The sequence below is a fragment of the Odontesthes bonariensis genome, chromosome 17, assembly GCF_027942865.1.
Source record: "Odontesthes bonariensis isolate fOdoBon6 chromosome 17, fOdoBon6.hap1, whole genome shotgun sequence".
Lineage (NCBI taxonomy): Eukaryota > Metazoa > Chordata > Actinopteri > Atheriniformes > Atherinopsidae > Odontesthes > Odontesthes bonariensis.
In genome coordinates, this window is record NC_134522.1 from 22,513,380 (window position 1) to 22,535,582 (window position 22,203).

The 22,203-nt window shown below is 40.9% G+C and overlaps 1 protein-coding gene across 20 annotated transcripts in view; it reads left to right on the forward strand.

Moving 5' to 3' along the window:
• syne1b (spectrin repeat containing, nuclear envelope 1b) overlaps positions 1–22,203 on the forward strand; it is an 88,075-nt gene that overhangs the window by 55,416 nt on the left and 10,456 nt on the right. For 9 of the 20 annotated variants that reach the window (XM_075488146.1, XM_075488145.1, XM_075447465.1 and 6 more), the window contains 49 exons: positions 22–174; positions 294–476; positions 592–729; positions 1,040–1,225; positions 1,388–1,510; positions 1,614–1,796; positions 1,927–2,070; positions 2,324–2,512; positions 2,710–2,850; positions 3,160–3,273; positions 3,552–3,713; positions 5,903–6,097; positions 6,373–6,549; positions 7,531–7,722; positions 8,074–8,205; positions 8,506–8,606; positions 8,707–8,848; positions 8,947–9,075; positions 9,169–9,339; positions 9,605–9,814; positions 10,011–10,112; positions 10,206–10,325; positions 10,540–10,740; positions 10,890–11,063; positions 11,649–11,780; positions 12,124–12,320; positions 12,413–12,545; positions 13,232–13,414; positions 13,590–13,739; positions 13,897–14,073; positions 14,184–14,339; positions 14,460–14,615; positions 14,746–14,916; positions 15,048–15,181; positions 15,503–15,707; positions 15,936–16,118; positions 16,230–16,376; positions 16,467–16,621; positions 16,746–16,893; positions 16,972–17,066; positions 17,311–17,569; positions 17,768–17,962; positions 18,222–18,347; positions 18,531–18,686; positions 19,752–19,910; positions 20,235–20,401; positions 20,496–20,658; positions 21,167–21,354; positions 21,494–21,644. In XM_075488146.1, coding sequence (XP_075344261.1) covers positions 22–174; positions 294–476; positions 592–729; positions 1,040–1,225; positions 1,388–1,510; positions 1,614–1,796; positions 1,927–2,070; positions 2,324–2,512; positions 2,710–2,850; positions 3,160–3,273; positions 3,552–3,713; positions 5,903–6,097; positions 6,373–6,549; positions 7,531–7,722; positions 8,074–8,205; positions 8,506–8,606; positions 8,707–8,848; positions 8,947–9,075; positions 9,169–9,339; positions 9,605–9,814; positions 10,011–10,112; positions 10,206–10,325; positions 10,540–10,740; positions 10,890–11,063; positions 11,649–11,780; positions 12,124–12,320; positions 12,413–12,545; positions 13,232–13,414; positions 13,590–13,739; positions 13,897–14,073; positions 14,184–14,339; positions 14,460–14,615; positions 14,746–14,916; positions 15,048–15,181; positions 15,503–15,707; positions 15,936–16,118; positions 16,230–16,376; positions 16,467–16,621; positions 16,746–16,893; positions 16,972–17,066; positions 17,311–17,569; positions 17,768–17,962; positions 18,222–18,347; positions 18,531–18,686; positions 19,752–19,910; positions 20,235–20,401; positions 20,496–20,658; positions 21,167–21,354; positions 21,494–21,644 — 7,848 coding nt within the window. Of the gene's footprint in view, positions 1–21; positions 175–293; positions 477–591; positions 730–1,039; positions 1,226–1,387; positions 1,511–1,613; positions 1,797–1,926; positions 2,071–2,323; positions 2,513–2,709; positions 2,851–3,159; positions 3,274–3,551; positions 3,714–5,902; positions 6,098–6,372; positions 6,550–7,530; positions 7,723–8,073; positions 8,206–8,505; positions 8,607–8,706; positions 8,849–8,946; positions 9,076–9,168; positions 9,340–9,604; positions 9,815–10,010; positions 10,113–10,205; positions 10,326–10,539; positions 10,741–10,889; positions 11,064–11,648; positions 11,781–12,123; positions 12,321–12,412; positions 12,546–13,231; positions 13,415–13,589; positions 13,740–13,896; positions 14,074–14,183; positions 14,340–14,459; positions 14,616–14,745; positions 14,917–15,047; positions 15,182–15,502; positions 15,708–15,935; positions 16,119–16,229; positions 16,377–16,466; positions 16,622–16,745; positions 16,894–16,971; positions 17,067–17,310; positions 17,570–17,767; positions 17,963–18,221; positions 18,348–18,530; positions 18,687–19,590; positions 19,651–19,751; positions 19,911–20,234; positions 20,402–20,495; positions 20,659–21,166; positions 21,355–21,493; positions 21,645–22,203 lie in introns of those variants that run through there. The other 11 variants (XM_075447463.1, XM_075447472.1, XM_075447462.1 and 8 more) reach the window with 5 other exon arrangements.

A 22,203-nucleotide genomic window follows, 5' to 3' on the forward strand; every position in this document is an offset into this window, starting at 1 on the left:
ATTTTCTCATCTATGTCCCAGGTTCTCTCGAAAGAGAGAGAAAACCAGAAAACCAGGGAAATAAAGGAGGACTTCAGCTCCAGAATCCATGACATGTCTGAGAAACTGAAAGCAATCTCAAACAAGTTTAAGGACAAATCTCCTGATGTTGACCATGCCAAAGAAGAGGTCAAAGTAGGTTCTTACTTTTTGTTTGGTCTTGCTATATTTGCGCACTCAAGTTGCTATAAAATACCATTTGTTATCCTTCTGTTAAGTATTAAGAATTACAGTTATTCCTTTTCTTTACTCAGAGCCTATTTGAAGACTTGGACTCCTGTGGTCGCACTCTCTCAGAACTGGATGCAGCTGTACAAGAGTTTGCCCGCAGAAACCCTCTGCTGGCCAAACAGCTCAGTGACGCTATAAGCAAACTGTCAGAGATGCATCACCACACAACTCGGCTTGCAGACTGTAGGAATAATTGGCTCAAAAAGGTTTGCCTTTAGTTTTTTTAGGTACAGCTGCAGCACTCGTGCCAAACAGCTCTAAATAGTGTGACACAGTTTCATAATTAAGGATACTTGAATGTTTAATTTCCTGTCTCTTTAGGCTGTCTGCTATTTAGACGAGTATAATGAGATGCTGGACTTTATAGTGAGGTGGTCAGAGAAAGCCAAAAGCCTGGTGAGGGCAAACATCATCTGGAACTCCTCAGTTCACCTGCAGGAGCAGATACGGATGTATCAGGTGAGTGTTTTTTTAAAGTATTATTGAGATCTAAACACTTTGTGTTTAGCTATACTTTTTGGAAGAAAAAAAAATGCATCCACATAGATGGACATGGTTTGAGCTGGATAAATAATCATCTAGCAAAAATGTTTTAGACAATCGAAGACAATTACCCATGTCAACATTTATTAAGAGGCATTACTAAAGCAGGGGAATTTCATTGTTTGAAGCTGTTGTTTGAAGGTAACCTGTAATCGTTTACTTTCTTACCACTTGAAGACCGTTCACTCGTGCTTTTCATTACCACACCTTGTTACCCTGTGCAAAGGCTGTCCTGCGTGAGTCTCGAGAGCTCCATGGAGACCTGGAATCTATGGCAGAAAAAGTAGAACTTCTGTCCGAGGTTCTGCAGGTCGAGTCAATGAGCCAGCAGGTCTGTGAACTCAGTCGACACACTGATGAGCTTCAGCAAAGCATGAAGACACGACTGCAGAGCCTGCAGGATGCAAACAAGGTAAAGAAAAAAAACAAAAAAAAACAAAAGGTCTTCCATTTCTGTTTCATCTGTTAAAAACTGACAAGCTTCACATTAAAAATGTTATGATCGTATTTTATTTGCATGACTTCCTGGAAGTATAAGGCCTTGCGTTGATATATAATCGACTTGTGTTTTCAGAGTATGGAAGCCTTGGAATATGAAGTTAAGGCCCTACATGTTGCTCTGGAGCAAGTTCAAACCACACTAACCTCACCAGAGTTAACTCGCCAGAGCCTCAAAGAACAGCTGTCTCAGAGACAGGTAGCCATGCAGCATGGAATGAATCTATAATTTCGTCTGAAATTGAACACCTTGCTTGCATAATTTGCATGTTTAGCACAGTGTAAACTCTTTTGTTTTGCAGCGTCTGTTGGCAGATATGGAAAGTTTCAAGCAGCAGGTTCAGGCAGTGCAACTGTGTCAGAGTGCCCTGCGGGTCCCAGAGGAGGTGATGCCCAACCTCGCCATCTGTCGCACAGCTTTGCGTCTGCAGCAAGAAGCCAGTCAGCTGCAGCACGTGGCAATACAGCAGTGCAACATCTTACAGGTGCAGTGGGGGGGGCACCATTACTGCATTAGATTCAGCCCAGTACAGTAATGTGCTATTTCTATATCCTGAAAAAGAAAAAATTTAAGGGTTTGTGCTGATCTCACAAAATGTCTCCCTTTTTTTCCAGGAGGCGGTGGTTCAGTACGAGCAATATGAACAGGAAGTAAAAGATCTACAGGGACTCATAGAGGAAGCGCATCGAGTCATTCAGGACCGACCGATCCCCACCAGTAATATCCAGGAGCTGCAAGCCCAAATCCTTCACCATGAAGTATTAACCTCTCTATGTTATACATTAGGGTGCCATGTCAATCGTGTAATATTATCTGTCACATGCTTACGAGTTTTATGAATATGAAGTAAATCCACATACACAAGAACTTGAAATCTAAATTGCACAAAGGATTAGAACAGAATAGACAATTAATTGTGGAAATATCTGTGCTGCATGATTTGAGTTAAAGGTGCGATCACCTCGTGAAGTTGTGTTTCAGTGTTGTTTGTCACTGTGTATTCTTGTATAGGAACTCGCCCAGAAGATCAAAGGTTACCAGGAACAAATTGCGTCACTAAACTCAAAATGCAAAATGCTGGCAGTGAAGGCCAAGCATGCCACCATGTTACTGACAGTGAGTGATGCAGAGGGACTTCCTGAGGGGCAGCAGGAGATGGAAGGGGAGAAATCCAAGAAATCTTCAGCACAAGCTGTCGTAGTAAGAGAACATGAGATACCACATGATATACTGATTCTTATGAATATTGGTGATTTATTGATAAACCTCTCAAACTCCTCTACCATTACTGACTTTAACTTGAAGTGGTTTTACCCTTTAATTTTATTAACTAATCACCTTTCGTATGATTAATCTTTTCCAATTCACCCTCTGTTAATGTTTCTGTGGTGTGTCAGATGACGGCTGGTCGCTGTCACACTCTGTTGTCACCTGTCACTGAGGAGTCTGGGGAAGAGGGCACTAACAGTGAGGTGTCTTCTTCTCCTGTGTGCCGTTCTCCTTCTCCTGTCGCTTACTCTGAATGCACTTTCACCAAGGTATCTATCCCCTCTTCCTCTTGATAGTTTTTCCCTGACTTTCAGGCCTGTCTTGACTTCAGCTACTTGAAAAATTTGGATTCTCTCTGGTTCTTAAGAAGTCATTTAAAATATTCTTCCTTTGTTCTTTCTGAATTTTTTTTCCTGTCATTTGTTTAGTTAAATAAGACACTCATTCAATACATGCCAATAATAACTGTAAACGGCCAAAACAAGCCAGCGCCTGTATTCGTCTGTTTATATTACATTCTCTACCTGCACTTGCAAGTTCATGGCTTAGAAAAACTGCTGGTCTAATGTTTTCTTTAGATGGGACGTGGAACACTCACAAGAGCTCCAATCCAAGAATTATATGACCCAACATTTGAGTCTGTGGCCAACTTAGATGACCTGCAGCGCTCATGGGAGACTTTGAAGAATGTGGTATGTTAAAACACTTCACCTTTTTTCTTGTCAAAATATGATGTAATTTACTATCAGCGTCATGCATTCAGTTAAAAGCACTGCCTCCCTTAGTCTGACACACACTTTTGTCATCTATAAAATATAGTGACATACTTGTCTTCAGTTGAATTGATGTAATTAAAAGATAGTTCAGAATCCTGTTGAACAGAACATTTATTGTCTTTAATATTAGTTGTCCTTTTTTTTAATGGTATTTCAAGCTCGACACATGTATATTCTTATTTATTGACTTACAGATCAGTGAAAAGCAGAGATCTTTGTATGAAGCACTGGAAAAACAGCAGCACTACCAGGGTTCTCTTCAGTCAATCTCCTCTAAAATGGAGAATTTGGAGGGCAAACTCAGTGAGCCTGTGGAGACGGATAAAAGCCCAGATAGTCACATAAAGGCGTATGAGGTGAGTCTCGTACATAAACATCTTTAATTGTGTTTCTGTGTTAGCAGAGAACATAGTTGTGGAAGATCAGGTCAGTGGAAGAATGTATCCTTGGCAGTTCAAGTAATGTTGTTTCAAACATAGGTTTGATCTTCTCTGTGTTTACTATACAATGTTATATACAGTTGTTTCTAACATATCATTTAAGGGTTCAGTCATTTTTTGTGCAATTTTGTATATTAGATTAATTATCTCAGAAAACTAACTTGTTTTGATGAATATTTTTTCATACAAAACTCATGTTATATGTGCTGAGCATCCAAAGACTTGTTGGTGCCTCTCTCTGATTCCAAACTACATTTTATTTATAGAAGCTCATTTAAAACCCTAAAGAGGAAGCTGTTTCCGTATCAGTCTGGTGATGTGTTTCCTACCTACAATAGAATGAATTCATATTGAATTGATTCAATATACTCACCCATTTTATGCTTATGTACTTCTTACTGCTCACCTACAAATGATAAAAGCCAGGTTTGGCTCGATGATTACCACTAATAAACTTGATTAACCAGTTGACATGCTTAACAACAAAAAGGCTGGTGACAGTAGGTAGCAGTGCCAAGTTTTCATTTTAAATTGACATTGAGATTTGGTAGCTCTTGTATCACTGAGCAATCAGCACAAATAATTGATACCAGTCCCATGATGTTATGATCATGGAAGGAAAAGTACTTCCACCAGAATGGCCTAAATTTTCTAGCTTTAAAGTGATGGTTCGGAGTAGATTCACCCTAGGGTCATTTGACCCGTGACATCCAGCCAAGTGGCCCACCCGAAGTTTTTCCATCTTGGCTGAACATCAGCTGAGTTACTGAGTTATCCCGAATAGCTTAGTTCAAGCGCTAATGGAACCTCGCAGTATCTCCAAAATTACCACACTAAAATCACATGCCATGACACCAAACTTCTACAGTAGTACAAATATGGTCTGTACTCACAAAACGATGCATTTGGAAGTCGAGGTCACTTCCTTGATCTGGGAGCTTCAAAGTAAGATGAGGGTTGATCTACTACTGTAGACAACAAAGTATATGCTATATTCTACATGAATTTTTATGAATTTTTATGTTGTAGAGCTGTGAATTTATTTTATCAATGGAGAAATTGAGCAGCCTTGCTTTGTTGTCTACAGTAGTAGATCAACCCTCATCTTATTTTGAAGCTCCCAGATCAAGGAAGTGACCTCGACGCAGCTTTAGCAGCAGAGAAGCTATCAGGCTTGTGTTGATAATAATAAACTCCTGGACTATGTACAAACTTCCAAATGCATCGTTTTGTGAGTACAGACCATATTTGTACTACTGTAGAAGTTTGGTGTCATGGCATGTGATTTTAGTGTGGTAATTTTGGAGATACTGCCAGGGTCCGTTAGCGCTTGTACTAAGCTATTCGGGATAACTCAGTAACTCAGCTGATGTTCAGCCAATATCGGAAAAACTTCGGGTGGGCTACTTGGCTGGATGTCACGGTTCAAATGACCCTAGGGTGAATCTACTCCGAACCATCACTTTAACAGTCCATATCCTCTCACTGAGCACACTGCATTGTTTCTTAGTCATGAACGAGGTGAAGGCCAATTAATATAATTTCTCGGGAAGTTAATCCTTTATAGACTTTGTCAAAACTTTATCAAATTATTGTTGGGGACACTTTTTGACGGATAGAAAAGTGGAGGGGATTTACCCTTACTTTGCCAACCAAAGTTTGCCCCTTTTTTTTTTAAATTAAAGTATCACAATTTATTTTGGTCAACATTACATCTCTGCCACAATATTCCTAATTTAATTTGTTGAAGTTGAGAAAATGGGTTCATGATTTCCACCTGTGATTACCCCTTCTTGTGAAATGTCCTGCACTGATGCATGCGTTCGCTATTATATGTATGTTATTTAACTTGTGAAGTAACAAGTCAGCCATGAGAGGCTGAACTCTTATGTCTCTGTCAGGTCACAGATTTCCCTGACACTTGATCCTTCACTCATTTGGGTCCTCAGAAGTACACTCATCTAGTTTTAAAGTTGATTGGATGAAATATTGTCAAAACGGGCAAAGAACAGAAAGATAAACTGACAGATTCTTTGATTTATCAGAGACGTCATACCAACACACACATAAATATGTATTGCTCACCTCTGGATTGTTGTGTACAGGGTCTGATGGGCGATATTCAGACTGTGCAGGAAGAAATCGACAGGCTGCAGTCAGGCTTCACAGAGGATCTGAGTGCTGATGCCGAGGACTCAGACATGGCTGAACAGCTGGCAATGCACTCCTCACTCGCTGTGTTAGCTGAGAGAATGGCCACCATCCACATGAAAGCTTCAGGAAAACAACAACTACTAGAGGTAGTTCTGTCAGCATAGCATATATGCATTACTGCAACAGCAGTTAGTAGTTGTGTATTATTAATGGATTCAACTTTTTTTTGCAATATTACTAACTGAAAAAGAGCAGTTTGAGAATTTAAAAAAGAAAACTGAATACAAATATGGATAAGAAAAGTTAATAACTTCTAAGCTGAGCAATGCCTCATGTCTGATAAGAAAGAAAAACTACATAGCCTCCTTGGCAAGGCTAGTAAATTGATGTAATAAGTAAAGTGTGATCTGGCCTCCTGCAGGAACGTGTCAGTGATCGTCTGGAGGGTGAGCGTCAGGAACAGGCCATACAGTCCTATCACGCCCAGGTAGATGACCTGGAACAGTGGTTGGTCAGAATGCGCAGCGCTGTAATCTTCATCCTTGAACCCAAACCTGCAGAAGAGAAAGAGATGGAGGTTCAACTCAGTGAATGTCAGGTAAGTGCTCCCCCTACTGTCCACTTAGGGTCATATGTATATGTATATGTATATATATACATACATATAAACACACACTTATATTACTGTTTTACTGAGGAATATTAGAGGATTTATTAAAATAAATGAGAGGGGACATAATTAAAGCAGATTGTTGAAAACAATGTTAAGAAGGACATCGACAGCTCTGGAGAACTGTTGAACTGGATATTCATCGTCGTCTCTGATTAACACACTAATGCAGATCGAAAGTAGATTACGTCTTATCTTTCAACATTTTCTTTCCCACATTACATATGGATCATCACAAGGGGCTTCCAGAGAGTAAGCAAGAGCATTAGTGGAGTTAGAGTGGCATTCAGATGGCTGGACTGCTTAGCGACCGCAGCACTAGTCTTAAGCAGATTATGCAGTTTTCTGTGGGACAGGGGCGTGTCAAAGCATGAGGCGGAGTCCACGGGGGTTGTAGTTTTCAGACGATTAGTGGAGACAGCGACCAGGATTGGTACTGGTCATTAAGCTGCTAGAATATCCAAGTAGGGGAATCCTAGAGTACAAGGAGGGAAAAGCGGGAGGGTGAGACAGATACTCTTTGACTCAGAATAACCTGCTGAATCAGTTGTAGAGGAGTGACTATGCTATTAGAAAACTTATGTCTCTTCAAAGATTGAGGCAACATGGGCTGATAAGCACTGATAAGCAGTGTGGACTTAGGATGGTGCTAAACGCTGGAGAATTGTTATTGAGTTTGACCGAGAGGATGTACGCTGCAGAGCTTGGAGCGTGACGGATTAGTGGTAATATGTTGCACAGGAGGCGAGGGTGGAAAGGTGGGCCAAGGATGAGAGCTGTCTCTGTCCTGTGGTCAGGGAAAGCTGCTAGAGTTGGGGGCTCAGCCAGGCCTGGAGGGTCCATTGTGTAGAGGGAGGAGCTCCTGTAGACACCATGTTTGAGCTGGCCTCTCTCCTTTTGCTGCTGCAGAATATGCTACTGGAGATTGAAGAGAAGGTACTGGCCCTCTCAGAGTTGTCACTGCACAGTGAGAACCTACTGCTGGAGGGCCGTACCGACACCAGAGAGGAAGCTGAGTATTTGGCTGGGAGGTTACGCACATTGAAGGGTGGTCTGTTGGAGCTGCAGAGGATGCTACAAGACAAACAGATTAACATCCAGGTGAGAAGCCTGCCACCCTTAACTGTCTAAATAGACTATGTGACACTGCCACACTGTCTTCTTTGTCCACTCTGTGGTTACTATGTTGACAAGCTATAGCACATGTGACATCATCTCGTTCATTAAAGTATGCTATTACGTTAGGTTGACTTAAGAGTATTGTTCATTTGCCGTCTCTGTCTACTGACCAAGTATAACAGAAGATGCTATAATAATCAAGAGAATATAAAAATGTTTGTCCACAAGCTCTCTATGCTGCCTATCTTTGCTGTAGAATTTTCTTTTGCTCACTAACAAATACTCAAAACTTTTGAATGCATGTTCTCTAATACAATATGTATGCATCCAAAGGGTGCTCTGCAGGAGCCAGAAGACAGTGACTCAGATTCCAGTCTCTCTCAGAGTCCCAGTGTGCAAGACTGGCTGGCGCAGGCTCGGACCACACGAACCCAGCAGCACGAAGACAGTCTTAAGAGACAGAGGGTATGTTTCAACCATGTTTTTAACCTTGTTTCACTACTTCTGAGTAGCAGTACAAACGTTGTGCCCAGAAAAATTCCATTTGTTCTGTCTGCTCTGTGTTCAATGTATATCTCCTTCATTTTGCTCGTTAAGCTCTAAAATCTCCCACAGCTCCTCTTGCATTAGCCTGTTTTTTTTCCAGTCATACTGCTTGATCATTTGCAGTGAGTCTCACAGTCATCTAAAAGATGAATCTGTTGTATCATCATGACCGTACTAGTCTTATACACAGTGCAATCTGACGCGTTTTCTTTCTTGAAGGAATTAGAGGAGCAGCTCGCAGAGCAGAAAAAGTTGCTTCAGTCAGTTGCTAGCAGAGGAGAGGAGATCCTCATCCAGCAGTCCTCACCCAGCAGTGCCAGGTATTTTACCTGCTACATTCATACAAAAAGAAATCAAATCAAATCCTACTACAATAAACTGAATACTCTACGCTACGCTAATATTTTTGTCTCATTGCAGTACAACAGAGCCATTTTCACCAGCAGCTTTGGCTGAAGCTGGACAAGAACAGATGAGGCAGAGATGGGAGAGTCTCAGACTAGAGCTCAAAACTAAATTGAAGCTCCTTCAAAAAACACTGGATCAGGACCACAAGCAGCCGGTAAGAGGTTTAAGTACTGTCGGCATACAGTAGTGATAAAAGAGGTCATGAAATGTTCTTGATTTTTTTGTCTACTTTGTTGTTCTTCTCCTTTTCAGTTTTTTTCCAGAGCTTCTCGTATGACCACAGCTGGGTCACTGTTTAAAAGGGAGACGCAGGCTGACAAATCCTCCTTGAAGACTCTGTATGGTAGCTTCAGGCAGACAGTCGAAGACATGACCACTCAGGTTTTGGCATTCCTGTTGTCATATTGTACATTTCAATCCCTGCTGTTGGCAAATACTTTTCTTACAATTGTTATTGACAATTTGTGTACATAGCCCGGTGGTGGAGGTGAGACGCAGGTGGCACAGATGGAACAGCAGCTTTACACGGCTGTGTCATCCACCTCCTCCTGGCTGGATGGTGTGGAGAACAATGTTTTCTCTGGCTCGGTGCTCCTGGCTGAAAACGCAGAGAGCCAGCTACAAAATCAGGAGGTACAATTGGGGGTAATTTTTGCAACTTTATTGATTGTCATAGGATTAGAATGATAAAATACAAACATTTTAAACTCACTGTGAGATCCGTTAAAATTCTCAATCTCAGCAAAGTGGTTCTCTTATACAAGAGCATAAAAAGTATAAATAAAATTTACAGATGTATCCTAAAATGTCAAAATAATTTTGTATTTCTGATTTGAATAGACAGCTGACGTAACCTTGTCATTTTAACTTAAAGTGAATGTTAAAAAGCTGACTCTGATCTTCTCTGTAGGTCCTGGAAAATGATGTGAGACACATGACGGAGGAGGTGAAGCTCAGTCAGGCTCTGCTGGGTGGGTCCTCAGGGCTGAAGCAAGAAGACCGAGTGCTGCTGGAGGACAACCTGGACTGTCTGAAAGCGAGATTAGGAGCTCTTGGTGGCGCTCTGGGAAAACGCTGTGACCACATGAGGACGAGAACACATGAACTCACAGCCTACCAGGTTTGCCTCACATTCTACTTTTGTTCAATTAAAAAGGTTTACATTTTTATTTATATTTTGTTGTTGTTGTTTTTTTTTGGAGCATTGATAACCAGGGGCATTTTCTGTCTAAGAATTATAGATACTGTAAACTACCGTAAATTGCACGTAGTAATATAGAAGATATTAGACATAAATTATTTTCTGTCTGATACAGACTGAATTGCAGCTTCTCCAAACGGCTTTAATTGAGACCAAATGCCAGATCCTACAAGCCTTAGCTGGAGCAATGGATAGACCAGCCTCAAAACAACTGGAGGTAATCTAGGCTATCATCTGAAACAGGCATGACGCTCTCAGTTTCTCAAAATTGGTGTGAGTGTCATTCATTGATGTCATTCACTTGACTCAGGTCATTGCCAGTGCAGAGGAGAGCCTAAAAGACTTTGAACAGAGAATCACTGAGCTCAAAACCAGAGGAGCAGCACTACAAGCTGATCAGATCTCAACAAACAAGCTGCTGAAACTACAGGTAACATGCCTCACAGATGGCTCTCACACTGTACACTTAACTTTTGTAGTAAAAGTTGCTTGATTCAGTGTTTGATATACAAAGGGGATTTTGATTAACAGTTTGTTTGTTGTATTTGTATGTTATACTACTGTACAACATTGATGGAAGGGTTTTTTTGGCAAACGGAATCAGAACAAACTGAAAAATCACTGATTTCTGTGAATCTTTTTAGGATTCCTATGAGGAGCTGATGATGACGGTGGGCTCCAGGCGCAGTGGGCTGAACCAGAACATGGCTCTGAAGGAGCAGTATGAACGAGCTCTGCAGGACCTGACTGACCTGGTCGACACGGCTAAAGACAAGATAGCTGCTGATCAGCGAATTATTGCCAACTCTGTGGAGGAAGTTCAGAATCACCTTGACAAACACAAGGTAAATGGTCAACTTGTGGCTCTCTGAATTTTTAGACTAAAGTAATGTTTATCTTCAACAACGTGAGACACTGAACCCAATGCCAGTAATACAGGATCAGGCAAAAGAAAGACTAACCTGGTAATTGTTCTGTTTGTTGTCTTCTCTAGGAATTTTTTCAGGGTCTGGAGTCCCATATGATTTTAACAGAAACATACTTCAGGAAGATCAGTGGCCTTATGCTTCCCAAAGAGAGCCAAGCCTTGGAAGAGACAATGGCTGAAGCTCAGAGAGTCCTGAAAGAGGCACACAGTAAAGGAGTTGAGCTGGAGTGCATCCTTGAGGTAAAACTAAAGGGACAATGGTTTTAGTTTCAATGAAAGCTGATAAAATAACAGAAAATCAGTTTTTTCAAGAGAAGCTTAAAAGGTGGAAAGTATTCTCTGTTCCTAATATTATGTGTTTATAACTTGAAACGATTAGTTACTTATGAAATGAAATACTAAAAATTACTTGAGAGCTTATGAAATCCTCGCAAATATTTTCACATCTTATATCATCGACTTATATCATATAGGCCCAGCAGTTGCTCAGTTTTTATACACAGTATTCAAATACAGAAAGATGTGCAAATGAATTGATGTTTTTAAATCCTGCTTTTGATAAACAGATTTATTGATGCATTAGAACTAAGAACTATTGAGAGACAACTTCACAAGCACTGAATTTAACCTTTATTCAGGAAGAATTAGTAAATGAAAGTGTTTTGGTCATCACAGAATAGTTGCATAAATGTGAGCAGTATGTAAGCGCAAGTGTTGATTGACAGTGCTTTTCATTAGAAACGCAAATGCTTCATTATCAGAGATTCACTTGTCAAATGATAGAATTATGAAATTCTATTTAATTGTTGTTGTTTTTTTTTCCAGACTTGGTGCCGTTTGGTGCAGGACTACCAGAGTCTGAATCGGCAACTGGAAGCAGTTGAAGGAAGTATCCCCTCAGTTGGCCTAGTGGAGGAAACTGAAGATAGGTTACTGGACAGAATCTCTTTGTATCAGGTGAGAAGCGATATTGATGCAGATTTTTGGGGATACCTTATTTATTGTTAGTAGCTTACATAAGCCTAATTGCCTAGCTGTGTTACATAAGGAATGGCAGAACTTGTTCTTGTAGAATTAAATGTTGACCAACATTCACCGTAATGGTCAATTGCAATTATTTCTGGTAGATTCTGAGAAAATATATTTGTCACTAAGATCCAAGCTCCTTCCTCAGATGGCTTCATGACTGTAATTGTAAGAAGTTGTAGAACCACTGTATTCATCTCCTCACCCTTAGATTCTCATTCCAGCAATAGAAACCCATTTTTTTCTCTTTGTGTGTCCTCCATTCTCTATAAAGGGTTTAAAAGGAAGACTGACAGAGCACCAGCACAAGCTCCACCAGGTGTTGGATGAAGGCAAACATCTCTTACTGTCAGTTTGCTGTCCTGCACTGGAGAACCAACTTGCACTATTGGGGGACCACTGGCTTAACAACACAGCCAAGGTCAACAAGGAACTGCAACGCCTTGAGGCCATCTTAAAACATTGGACCAGGTCAGAAGCACATAAAGGGCACGTACCCGACACATAAAACCTGTCACCTTCATCAATTCATGGTGTGATTCAAATTGTATTTTTTGGTTCAGGTATCAGAGGGAGTGTGCAGAGATTAGCGAATGGCTGCAGTCAGCTCTGGAGCGTCTGGAGTTTTGGAACACACAGGCAGTGTTGGTCCCACAGGAGCTGGAAACTGTCAGAGACCATCTCTCTGCTTTCCTCGTGAGACCAGACATAATTCAATTGTTTTTCTGTGCTTTTAAACCTGTATTAATCTAAAGTTTCCAACTTTTCCAGAAACAGTGTTACTAGATGTTTTTACACTGAAAAATATTAAACTGTTGAAGCTTCGGTTAAACTTAAGTTTTATATTTGTGGGTAAATTCTTATGAGTTATGTCTTAGATAAAACTATTTAGGACATGGCCTTCTGCATTTGTCCCACCCTTCTGTACTGTCTAAGGTTTGTGGTGTTTATTGAAATATCATACTAATATGACTGACAGGTAAAGGTTAGCTTTAACAGAGACACCAAAAGCAGAGTTGAGGGTACATGTCTACATTCAGTGGAACACACATTTTCCAGCTGATTGTACAAAAATGACCACCATCACAAACACACATCACCACATCTCTTATTACACACTGACTTTGCTGTCTAACTATAAACAGCCAGGCTCACAATGTGTAACTATGGTTACATGCAGAACAATTCAAGTAACGTGATAATCAAACAAAAGTAAAAACAAGGGGAACTGAAATGTGCTTGGAAATGTGTTATAATGTTGCTAGTATTAGTTGTTTTGTTGATAGTAATTCTGCTTTATAATCCTCAGGCATACTTTTGCTGTAGTATCAGCACACATACTTTTTGGAGGTTTGATAATTACCGCTCACTGTCTATCTCAGGAGTTTTCGAAAGAAGTGGAGGGAAAGTCCAACCTGAAGAGCTCAGTGGTATCTGAGGGAAATCAGCTGCTGCGACTGAAGAAAGTAGACACGGTGGTGCTGCGCTCCGACCTGGCACGCATTGACACTCAGTGGACAGAGCTGCTCACACGAATCCCAGTGGTCCAGGAGAAGCTGCATCAGGTATCGTCACATGCAGCCACACTGAACAGGCTTAACTGATTCGGGGCAAATAGGATTACCTCATTCTGCTGCTTCACTTGTATACATAAGTTTGTGAAGTGAAGGTTACCATTAATGTAGCAACAAGTAAGTTTTCCTTCTTGATATCTAAGATGCTGATCCATTTTCTCTCCAGATCCAAATGGAAAAGCTGGCTTCCCGTCATGCCATTTCTGAGCTGTTTAACTGGATATCACTCATGGAGAATGTGACTGAGGAAGATGAGGAAAACCTCAAGAGTGCTGTTGGATCAAATGTGATTCAAGACTATTTGCAAAAATACAAGGTAATGAACCTGTTCTCTTCAGATGTATGGGAGATTAGTCTTTGGTTTTTCAAATCTGTGACTTAGCTATTTGTGTGTACATCCAACATTTAGCATTTTAAACAATGGTGATGTACGCCAATTGACTGATTATAAAACTACCATCTCCTCATTGTAGGGATTCCGAGTAGATTTAAGCTGTAAGCAGCTGACTGTAGACTTCGTGAACCAGTCAGTGCTGCAGATCAGTGGTCAGGATGTGGAGAGCAAGCGCAGTGATAAGACGGACTTTGCTGAGCGCCTGGGAGCAATGAATCGACGTTGGCAGATTCTACAAGGCCGCATCAATGAGAGGGTGAGGCGGTAATCACCAGTGTTGTTACAGTACTCAACATGGACCAAAATGGCCATTTCACAATGCAACACTGAGTGTTAAGTTGATTTTCCATTACGTTACACCTCTAGATCCAGTTTCTTGATAGCCTGTTGGAGCAGTGGCTGGAGTATGAGAGCAGCGTTCACGCCCTGAAATTCTGGATGACAGCTCAAGAAGAAAGATTGAAGAGAAAACATCGGATAGAAGATTTGACATCTGTGCAGAATGCTCTAAAAGACTGCCAGGTAGGTTTAATTCATTACTGTTCTTAAAACATATGACTCGTGCACACATAGTTCTGATCTCACCATCATGCTCCTATTCATTTATCACGCGAAAACTTTTAATATTTTGTATTCTTTTAGGAAATGGAAGAGTTGATCAAAGAAAAAGAGAGAGAACTAGAGAGAGTGGAGGAGCAGGGCTGTGCCCTTGTTCAGAACAAGACTGACGAGGCCTGTGCTATCGTCATGGAGACACTCCAAAGTGTCAATCATACCTGGGCTAACCTGGACCATTTGGTGATTAGTTTGCTCCCTTTGAATTCCATGTTTTAATTTAGTTTTTGGGTAAAACTCATCTATTCTGTTCCGCCCTTATCGTCACAGTTTACTCAGTGTCGCTAAATGTTTTGGATTTAATCTTCAACAGATAGGACAACTAAAGATCAGCCTGACGTCAGTGCTGGATCAGTGGAGTCTATACAAACGAGCCTCAGAGGAGATCAATGGCTACCTGATGGAGGGAAGATACTCTGTTTCACGTTTCCGCCTCCTCACAGGCTCCCTGGAGGCCGTTCAACTGCAAGTGCAAAGTCTGCAGGTATTTTAAAATGAGGAAACATTATGTGTTCGGTATCTTTTTCCATTTATTTTTTTCATGCGGGGAATTTTTCTAAATTTGGTCATGTCTGTGCTGGTGGTAAGTGCTGCATTTTTGTGTCTCCTGTGAAGGATTTGCAAGAGGAACTAGAAAAACAAGAGAGCAGTCTAAGAAAGTTCGGAGCTATTACCCATCAGCTTCTGAGGGAGTGTCATCCTTCAGTGTCAGATTCTCTCAATAATGCCCTGAAGGATGTCAACGCAAGGTGATCTTCATTTGTCTTTTGTATTATTGTGCATCGTTTTTTAAATGTTTACAAACCTCATTTCCTGAAAAGCTGGGAAGATTTTCCAAAAACAACAATAGATTTCTGACTATTTTTTGAGTGTTGTTGGTATAAAATTCTAGATTTGTAAAAAAAATTTCTAAATGCTATGAAGTTGATTAGCAAAGACACTGAAAATGACATCCTTTTTTACTCGTGTCTTCTTCATAAAGGATAATAAAAGATTTAGTTGCAGTTTACAAAAATGTACAAAAAAGTATTAGGAACATAAATATTGCTCCATTTCATCTTTGCACTCAGATGGACTGGCTTACTGGAGGAGATTGCAGAGCGTCTGAGAAGCAGCAAAGCTCTGCTTCAGCTGTGGCAGCGCTACAAAGAGCTTTTCGAGCGAAGCTGCGGTAGCGTCCAGCTGCAGGAGGAAAAAGCAGACCAGCTCCTTAAGAGCACCTGCAGCAAGGACATTGCTGATGAGGAAGTGTCCAAATGGATCCAAGAATGCAGCGTGAGTGAGGGGCACACCTGTGCTGCTGTAACTAGTTTTACCTCGGACAACTATGATATACAACTGTGTATTCCAAGGCCCTATATATATAACAAGTTTAACATCTTTGATAATGTTCTCACCTGTCTCCCTCCAAATTGATAGAATGCATAAGTCCTTTTTCCCAAGTTTTTTAGCCTTAAAGAATAGAAATACATTGCTTCAAATTTTATTTGTGCTTTGTCTCAGGAGTTGCTGCGGTCCCAAGCTCCGGTGCAGGCCTCGCTTCAGATTCTCCAAGAACTGGGAGAGCAACTGAAACAGCAGGTGGACACATCAGCAGCATCTGCTATCCAGTCGGATCACCTTTCTCTCCACCAGCGGCTGACTTCAGTGGAACAGGCACTCAACAGACAGCTCACCACCCTGCAGGTAAAAGGAAAAAGATTTATGACACATATTGTTTTCGACTTTAGTGAGTCAACAGTTCTGAATACCAAACTTTCCTTTTGTGGGCTGACGTTCCTGCCTTCTCTATACCAGACTGGAGTTCAAGACTATGAAACCTTTACTGAACAGTTGAAATCCCTGGGTTGCTGGATAGTTGAAGCTGAAGAGGCTCTGAGAGTACAAGATCCCAATGGCTGCACTGACCTGATAGTCATCCAAGATCGCATGGAGGACCTCAAGGTTTTTGTTGTTTTACTTTTGTCACTTAGTCAAGCAAACTACCCCAAATAAAAAAAGAGGAATGTAACAATTTTTTGTACCATTTTACAGAAACTTATGCTGAAGTTCAGCAGTATGGCACCTGAACTAGAGCGTCTAAATGAGCTCGGTTATCGGCTCCCCCTTAACGATTCAGAGATCAAACGCATGCAGAGTCTCAATAGAAGCTGGTCCACAGCCTCAGCACAGACCACGGAGAGATTCAGGTAAGACAGGCCAATAAGAAGAAAAACACAATTATGCAGTTATGTCCTCTTCTCTCAGGTAACTGACTTTCTGTCTGCATTGCAGTTGCATATTTTATTCAGTCATTTGTTTACTTATTTGCAGCAAACTTCAATCGTTCCTGCTGCAGCAGCAGACCTTCCTTGAAAAGTGTGAAACATGGATGGAGTTTTTGGTCCAAACAGAAGAGAACCTGGCAGTGGAAATCTCTGGGAACTACCAGAGTTTAATGGAGCAGCAAAAAGCCCATGAGGTTTGAGTCCATTCAAGTAAAACACTCTGAAACGGCTGCTTCTGAATTCATTGATCAACCGTCAGTTTTGTTTTACAGCTATTCCAAGCTGAGATGTTCAGTCGCCAGCAAATCCTCCACTCTATCATCAGTGATGGACAGAGGATGTTAGAGCAGGGTCAGGTAGATGACAGGTAAAAACCCATATTACTTCCTATGTGTTTGATCTGTTTGTGTATACATGTAGCAGCAATACTTCTGGAGCATTTCCAAATTCGTGTCTTGTGCCCCACCCCCTCGTATTCCACACTAAGCATGGATACCTGCACTGTTGAGTGGAGCTACGGTAACAGCTTGACTGCGCCAATTTACTAGACCATTGTTCATCCATTGTTCTTCGTTACTCTCAAAACTCTATTGCGTGTCTGTCTTTCTAAGTTATATCACTCCAATCTCTGGCAGAGATGAGTTCAACATGAAGCTGGCTCTTCTGAGTAACCAGTGGCAGGGGGTAGTGCGACGTGCTCAGCAGAGGCGGGGGATCATTGATGGTCTGATCCGCCAGTGGCAGCGCTACAGGGAAATGGTGGAGAAGCTGCGCAGGTGGCTCTTAGAAGTCTCTCATGCAGCAGAGGAGCTTCAGGCAGGCAGCACAGTTCCTCTGCAACAAGCTCGCTCCATGCTGGATGCTGTTCAGGTAAATAATCTCATTTGTAAAGACGGCGGCGACAGCAGACTGGTGCAGATTGCTAAATTGTTACAGTCTCATTGTTTCTTATGTGATAAACCACCGCATTTATCTGCCACCGTAAAATATATATCTGCAAGAAATATTTGAATCTCTTGATTGGGCAAAGTCTCTGTAGGTCAATAGCTTTTGTTTGTTTGTTATTAGCTGAAGGAAAAGGTGCTGCAGCGTCAGCAAGGCAGCTACATCTTGACAGTGGAGGCGGGAAGACAACTGCTCCTATCAGCAGACAGCCGGGCGGAGGTGGCCCTACAAGCTGAGCTGACAGATATCCAGGAGCGATGGAAACGTGCCAATATCTGCCTGGAAGAACAGAACAAAGTGCTCGCCACATTGTTACGGGTAAATGAAACAGAATGCCAGCAGCTTGTTAAGTATAGCCAACCTCAGATGATCAAAAAGGGATACTCTTTGCTTTTGGGAATGTTTTACCAAGTTAAAGATTCTTTGTGGATTCAATATTTATAGCCCAATAAGTCAGTTTAAGAAAAATAATTAGTTTGCCATTTTACTTCTGCTCAGTTTCAATGCAGTTGTAATTATTGTTTGTATTATATATCTGTCTTTGAATTGACTGACTGATTGATTGTGTTACGTACAGGACTGGGAGAGGTGTGAGAAAGGGATCGGCGGATCACTGGAGAAACTGCGAGCCTTCAAACGGCAGCTCTCTCAGCCTCTCCCTAATCACCATGAAGACCTGCAAGCTGAGCAGATGCGCTGCAAGGTATCAGTGTGGCAGTTTGCAGTCATTTGATTAAACTTGATTTGACACATTAGCATAAAGTTAAAACTCATATTTGTAGAGGACCTTGACCTACAAAGTATTGACTGTTGAGTTGAGCTGGCATTGGAAAAAGGGTGGTCTGTTAGGAGTCGATGATTTGATATTACCATTTGTTCATAACAGGATATGGAAAACACATTTGAAGGCTGGAGTGGAGATCTTGCCCATCTGACTTTACTAAGAGAGTCACTGTCTTGCCATATCAGCGCTGAGGACCTTTCTGTTCTTCAGGAACGTATTGAACTTCTTCATCGACAGTGGGATGAAATCTGCCACCAGGTACAGTTCTCTACAAAGTACCTCTTCGTATCTGATTGCTTAAAGTGAATGTACACAGCCCTCAGTATGAGGTCTTCAGTCCATTTTTATTTACATTATGTACGTGGGCAGATATTCCATTTCAATGTTGGAGGGAGAATAAATAGAAAAAAAATGTAAGGGGACACTTTCTTAAAAAGGTTTTTATAATTATTTGGTGTGCTCCTGTGTGTGTGTGTCAAATGTGTCATTTGAAGTCTCAGGTTTCTCTGATTCAGCTCTCTCACCAAGTCTGAACATAGATTTATTTTAGTATAGATATAAGCTGTTTCCTACAGAACTATCAGACAATATTCAGCAACTTTGTTTGTCCAGCTGTAAGTAAAAAAGTAGTAGCAGAGGAGAGCTACTGAGAGAGCTATGCACAGAGTTGGGGAAGGAGGAGCGGACCAAACCACTATGAGGAATCTGTGGGGGGTGGCCCAATTTTCAAAACCTTTACACATTCTTAACCATTAGTAACAGAGTCTTACATGCTTTTATTGTGTCTCTGTAGTCCTTTGAAAAATCAGATGGCCTTGCTGGTGTCAAACTACATTATAAAAACATGCTAATTCAACATCAAGTACAGCTGCTCACAAAATTTCAATTAAGGAATAAACACTAGACCTGAGTTCAGTTCTCATATAGTATGTAGTATTGTTTTTTTTTTCTCACATTGATAACAAAAAGTAGTAACTTATGAAATGTAACCTTATGGCCCATTTCACCTCAGACCTTGAAAGAGAACTTTGCTGTTTGCATCGGTTACTTTAGCATGGAAAGTTGACTTGCTCACAGTCAGACAACAGATCACTGCTGAAACCTCAAGGTGATGCTTTTATATCCTGAGTTACATCCTGTTGAGTAGATAAAATACACAGACAGGAAACGCAGCAGCACAGCACCGGTTGATGCAAATGAAAGTCATGCTTCAGTGAGCCCTGTAATACTTTTTTCTTAAAATCAACACGCATTTATTGACTGTTCTTGTAAATTTCACACAGTGATGAATTTAACTTTGTATATATTGCTGTGCCTCTGCAGCTGTCACTGCGCCGACAGCAGGTGAATGAAAAACTGAATGAGTGGACTGTATTCAGTGAGAAGTACAAGGAGCTCTGCGAGTGGCTCACCAACATGGAGAGCAAGGTGTCCCAGAATGGAGACATTAGTATTGAGGAGATGATTGAGAAGCTCCGCAAGGTAATTACAAATATGCACCCAATCCGCTCAGACACTTCAATCATTTTTGACATTTCCTCAGCGTGAGACATGCTGTTAGTATCGAGCTGCATATGTGTACCCCATTTTAACATGTCAGCATCTTTGTATTTTTATCTTTAAGTATTCTCATTTCTTATTTGCAGGTTTTTTTTATGTGCATTTTTTTACATTTTACCTCATCATAATTCATCACAATGAATAGCTGTGTTATATCCCAGTCTCAATCTGTTGTTGTTACAACTGTAGTCCGTAGACTGAGTGTTTTTTTCTTCCGTTGTCTGATCGCTTTGAATCATGTCTCAGGACTACCAAGAAGAGATCACAGTTGCAGAGGAGAACAAGCAGCAGTTGCATCAGCTGGGAGAGCGCCTGGCCAGGGCCAGTCACCAGAGCAAAGCCAACGAGATCGAACAAAAACTCAATAAAGTCAGCGACCGCTGGCAGCATCTCCTGGACCTCATTGGAGCACGGTGAGGAAACGCCCACTTACAGCTTTGTAGCTTTGTTTTTAATCCCCTGCTGGAGTGTTTTGTACGTAATTATACTGACAAATTATGTTAACAGGGTCAAGAAGTTGAGAGAAACTCTGGTAGCAGTGCAGCAGCTGGATAAAAATATGAGCAGTCTGCGCACCTGGCTCGCCCACATTGAAGCTGAACTGTCCAAACCCATTGCTTATGACTCCTGTGACTACAAGGAGATTCAGAGGAAGCTTGATCTACAGCAGGTGACATAATTTACTACGCAGTGCTTATATATGTCATATATTTTATTATGGATTTTATTAGATCCCTGCAGCAATTCATAGTGAGCTTGCAGCCTTATATTTACACGGTTTCTTCTGTTGATACGAAGATACCAATCCTACTAGTTTTAAATTTCTTTCAGCTCTTAAGTTATTGTCTCTACATGAAACAGCTAAACCGCAGTTAATGACACGTGTACATGCAGAGGTGCAGCAGGCCCCTCATAATCTTTTTCAAATAAAATTTCTAAAAACTTAAATGATAACTTTGTGTATCTTACAACATTTATACTCTTTAGATATCAGGCATTAGTTATCTTCATCCATAGAGAAACAATAATGGTGCATAGTCTGATTTTCTGAATAAAATGAACTAATAAAAATGGACTATCTTAAAATTGATAAGAATTTGCTCAGTTTTTTCCCTTTTTTTTCATTACTGTTATTCATTGTTGTTCATACTAATTCATACTGTTTTCTCTCTGGTCAGGAGCTCCAGCGTGATATAGAGAAGCACAGCACAGGAGTGGCTTCTGTGCTGAATTTATGCGAGGTGCTTCTGCATGACTGTGATGCCTGCGCCACTGACGCAGAGTGTGACTCCATACAGCAGGCGACTCGTAGCCTTGATCGCCGCTGGAGGAGCATCTGTGCCTTGTCTATGGAGAGGAGACTAAAGTAAGTCAGTCAGCCAGTGTGTCAGATGGAAAAGAAAAGAGTATAAAGTCTGGATACAAAACAAGCAAAACGTTTTTGTTATTTTACAGAAATATGACGGGTTTTTTTCCACATTTCTGGAACAATTTCTTCCTTTCAGGATCGAAGAGACGTGGCGTTTATGGCAGAAATTTCTCGATGACTTTGCACGTTTCGAGGAGTGGATGGCCACTTCAGAGATGACTGCTGCTCTGCCCAACTCATCTGGTGTCTTGTACACAGTAGCCAAGGAGGAATTTAAGAAATTTGAGGTATTACAGTTAATTGTGTAAACTATAACCATTAATGCAAAAGGGTTGGTTTGCTGTTTAAAATGTAACTAAGTACAGAATACAGTGATTTACAATTCTCATTAACCAGTATTTTTTATTCACAATAGAACACAGGAAAACATATCAGATGCTGAAAGTGAGATATTTAGTTTTTTTCATGAAACGTATTAGCTCCTCTTGAATTATATTCCAGCAACACATCGCAAAAAGGTTGGGTGTTGGGCAACAGATGGCTACAAAAGTAAGTGCGAAACAGCCGAAAGAACATGTTGCAGCAAATTTGGTTAAATGGGCGAAAGGTCAGTAACATAATTGGGTATGAAAGGAGTACCTCAGAGAAGTAGAATATCAAACTTAATGATGGCCAGAGGTTCAGCAGTCTACAAAAAAAGAGTGTTTACAAAGTGTGGAGCAATTTCAGAAAATAATGTTCCCAATGTAAAATTGTGAAGACTTTGAATATTCCATCATCTACAGCACATAACGTCATTATACGCTTCATCGAATCTGGAGACATGGCTGTGCACAAGGAACATAG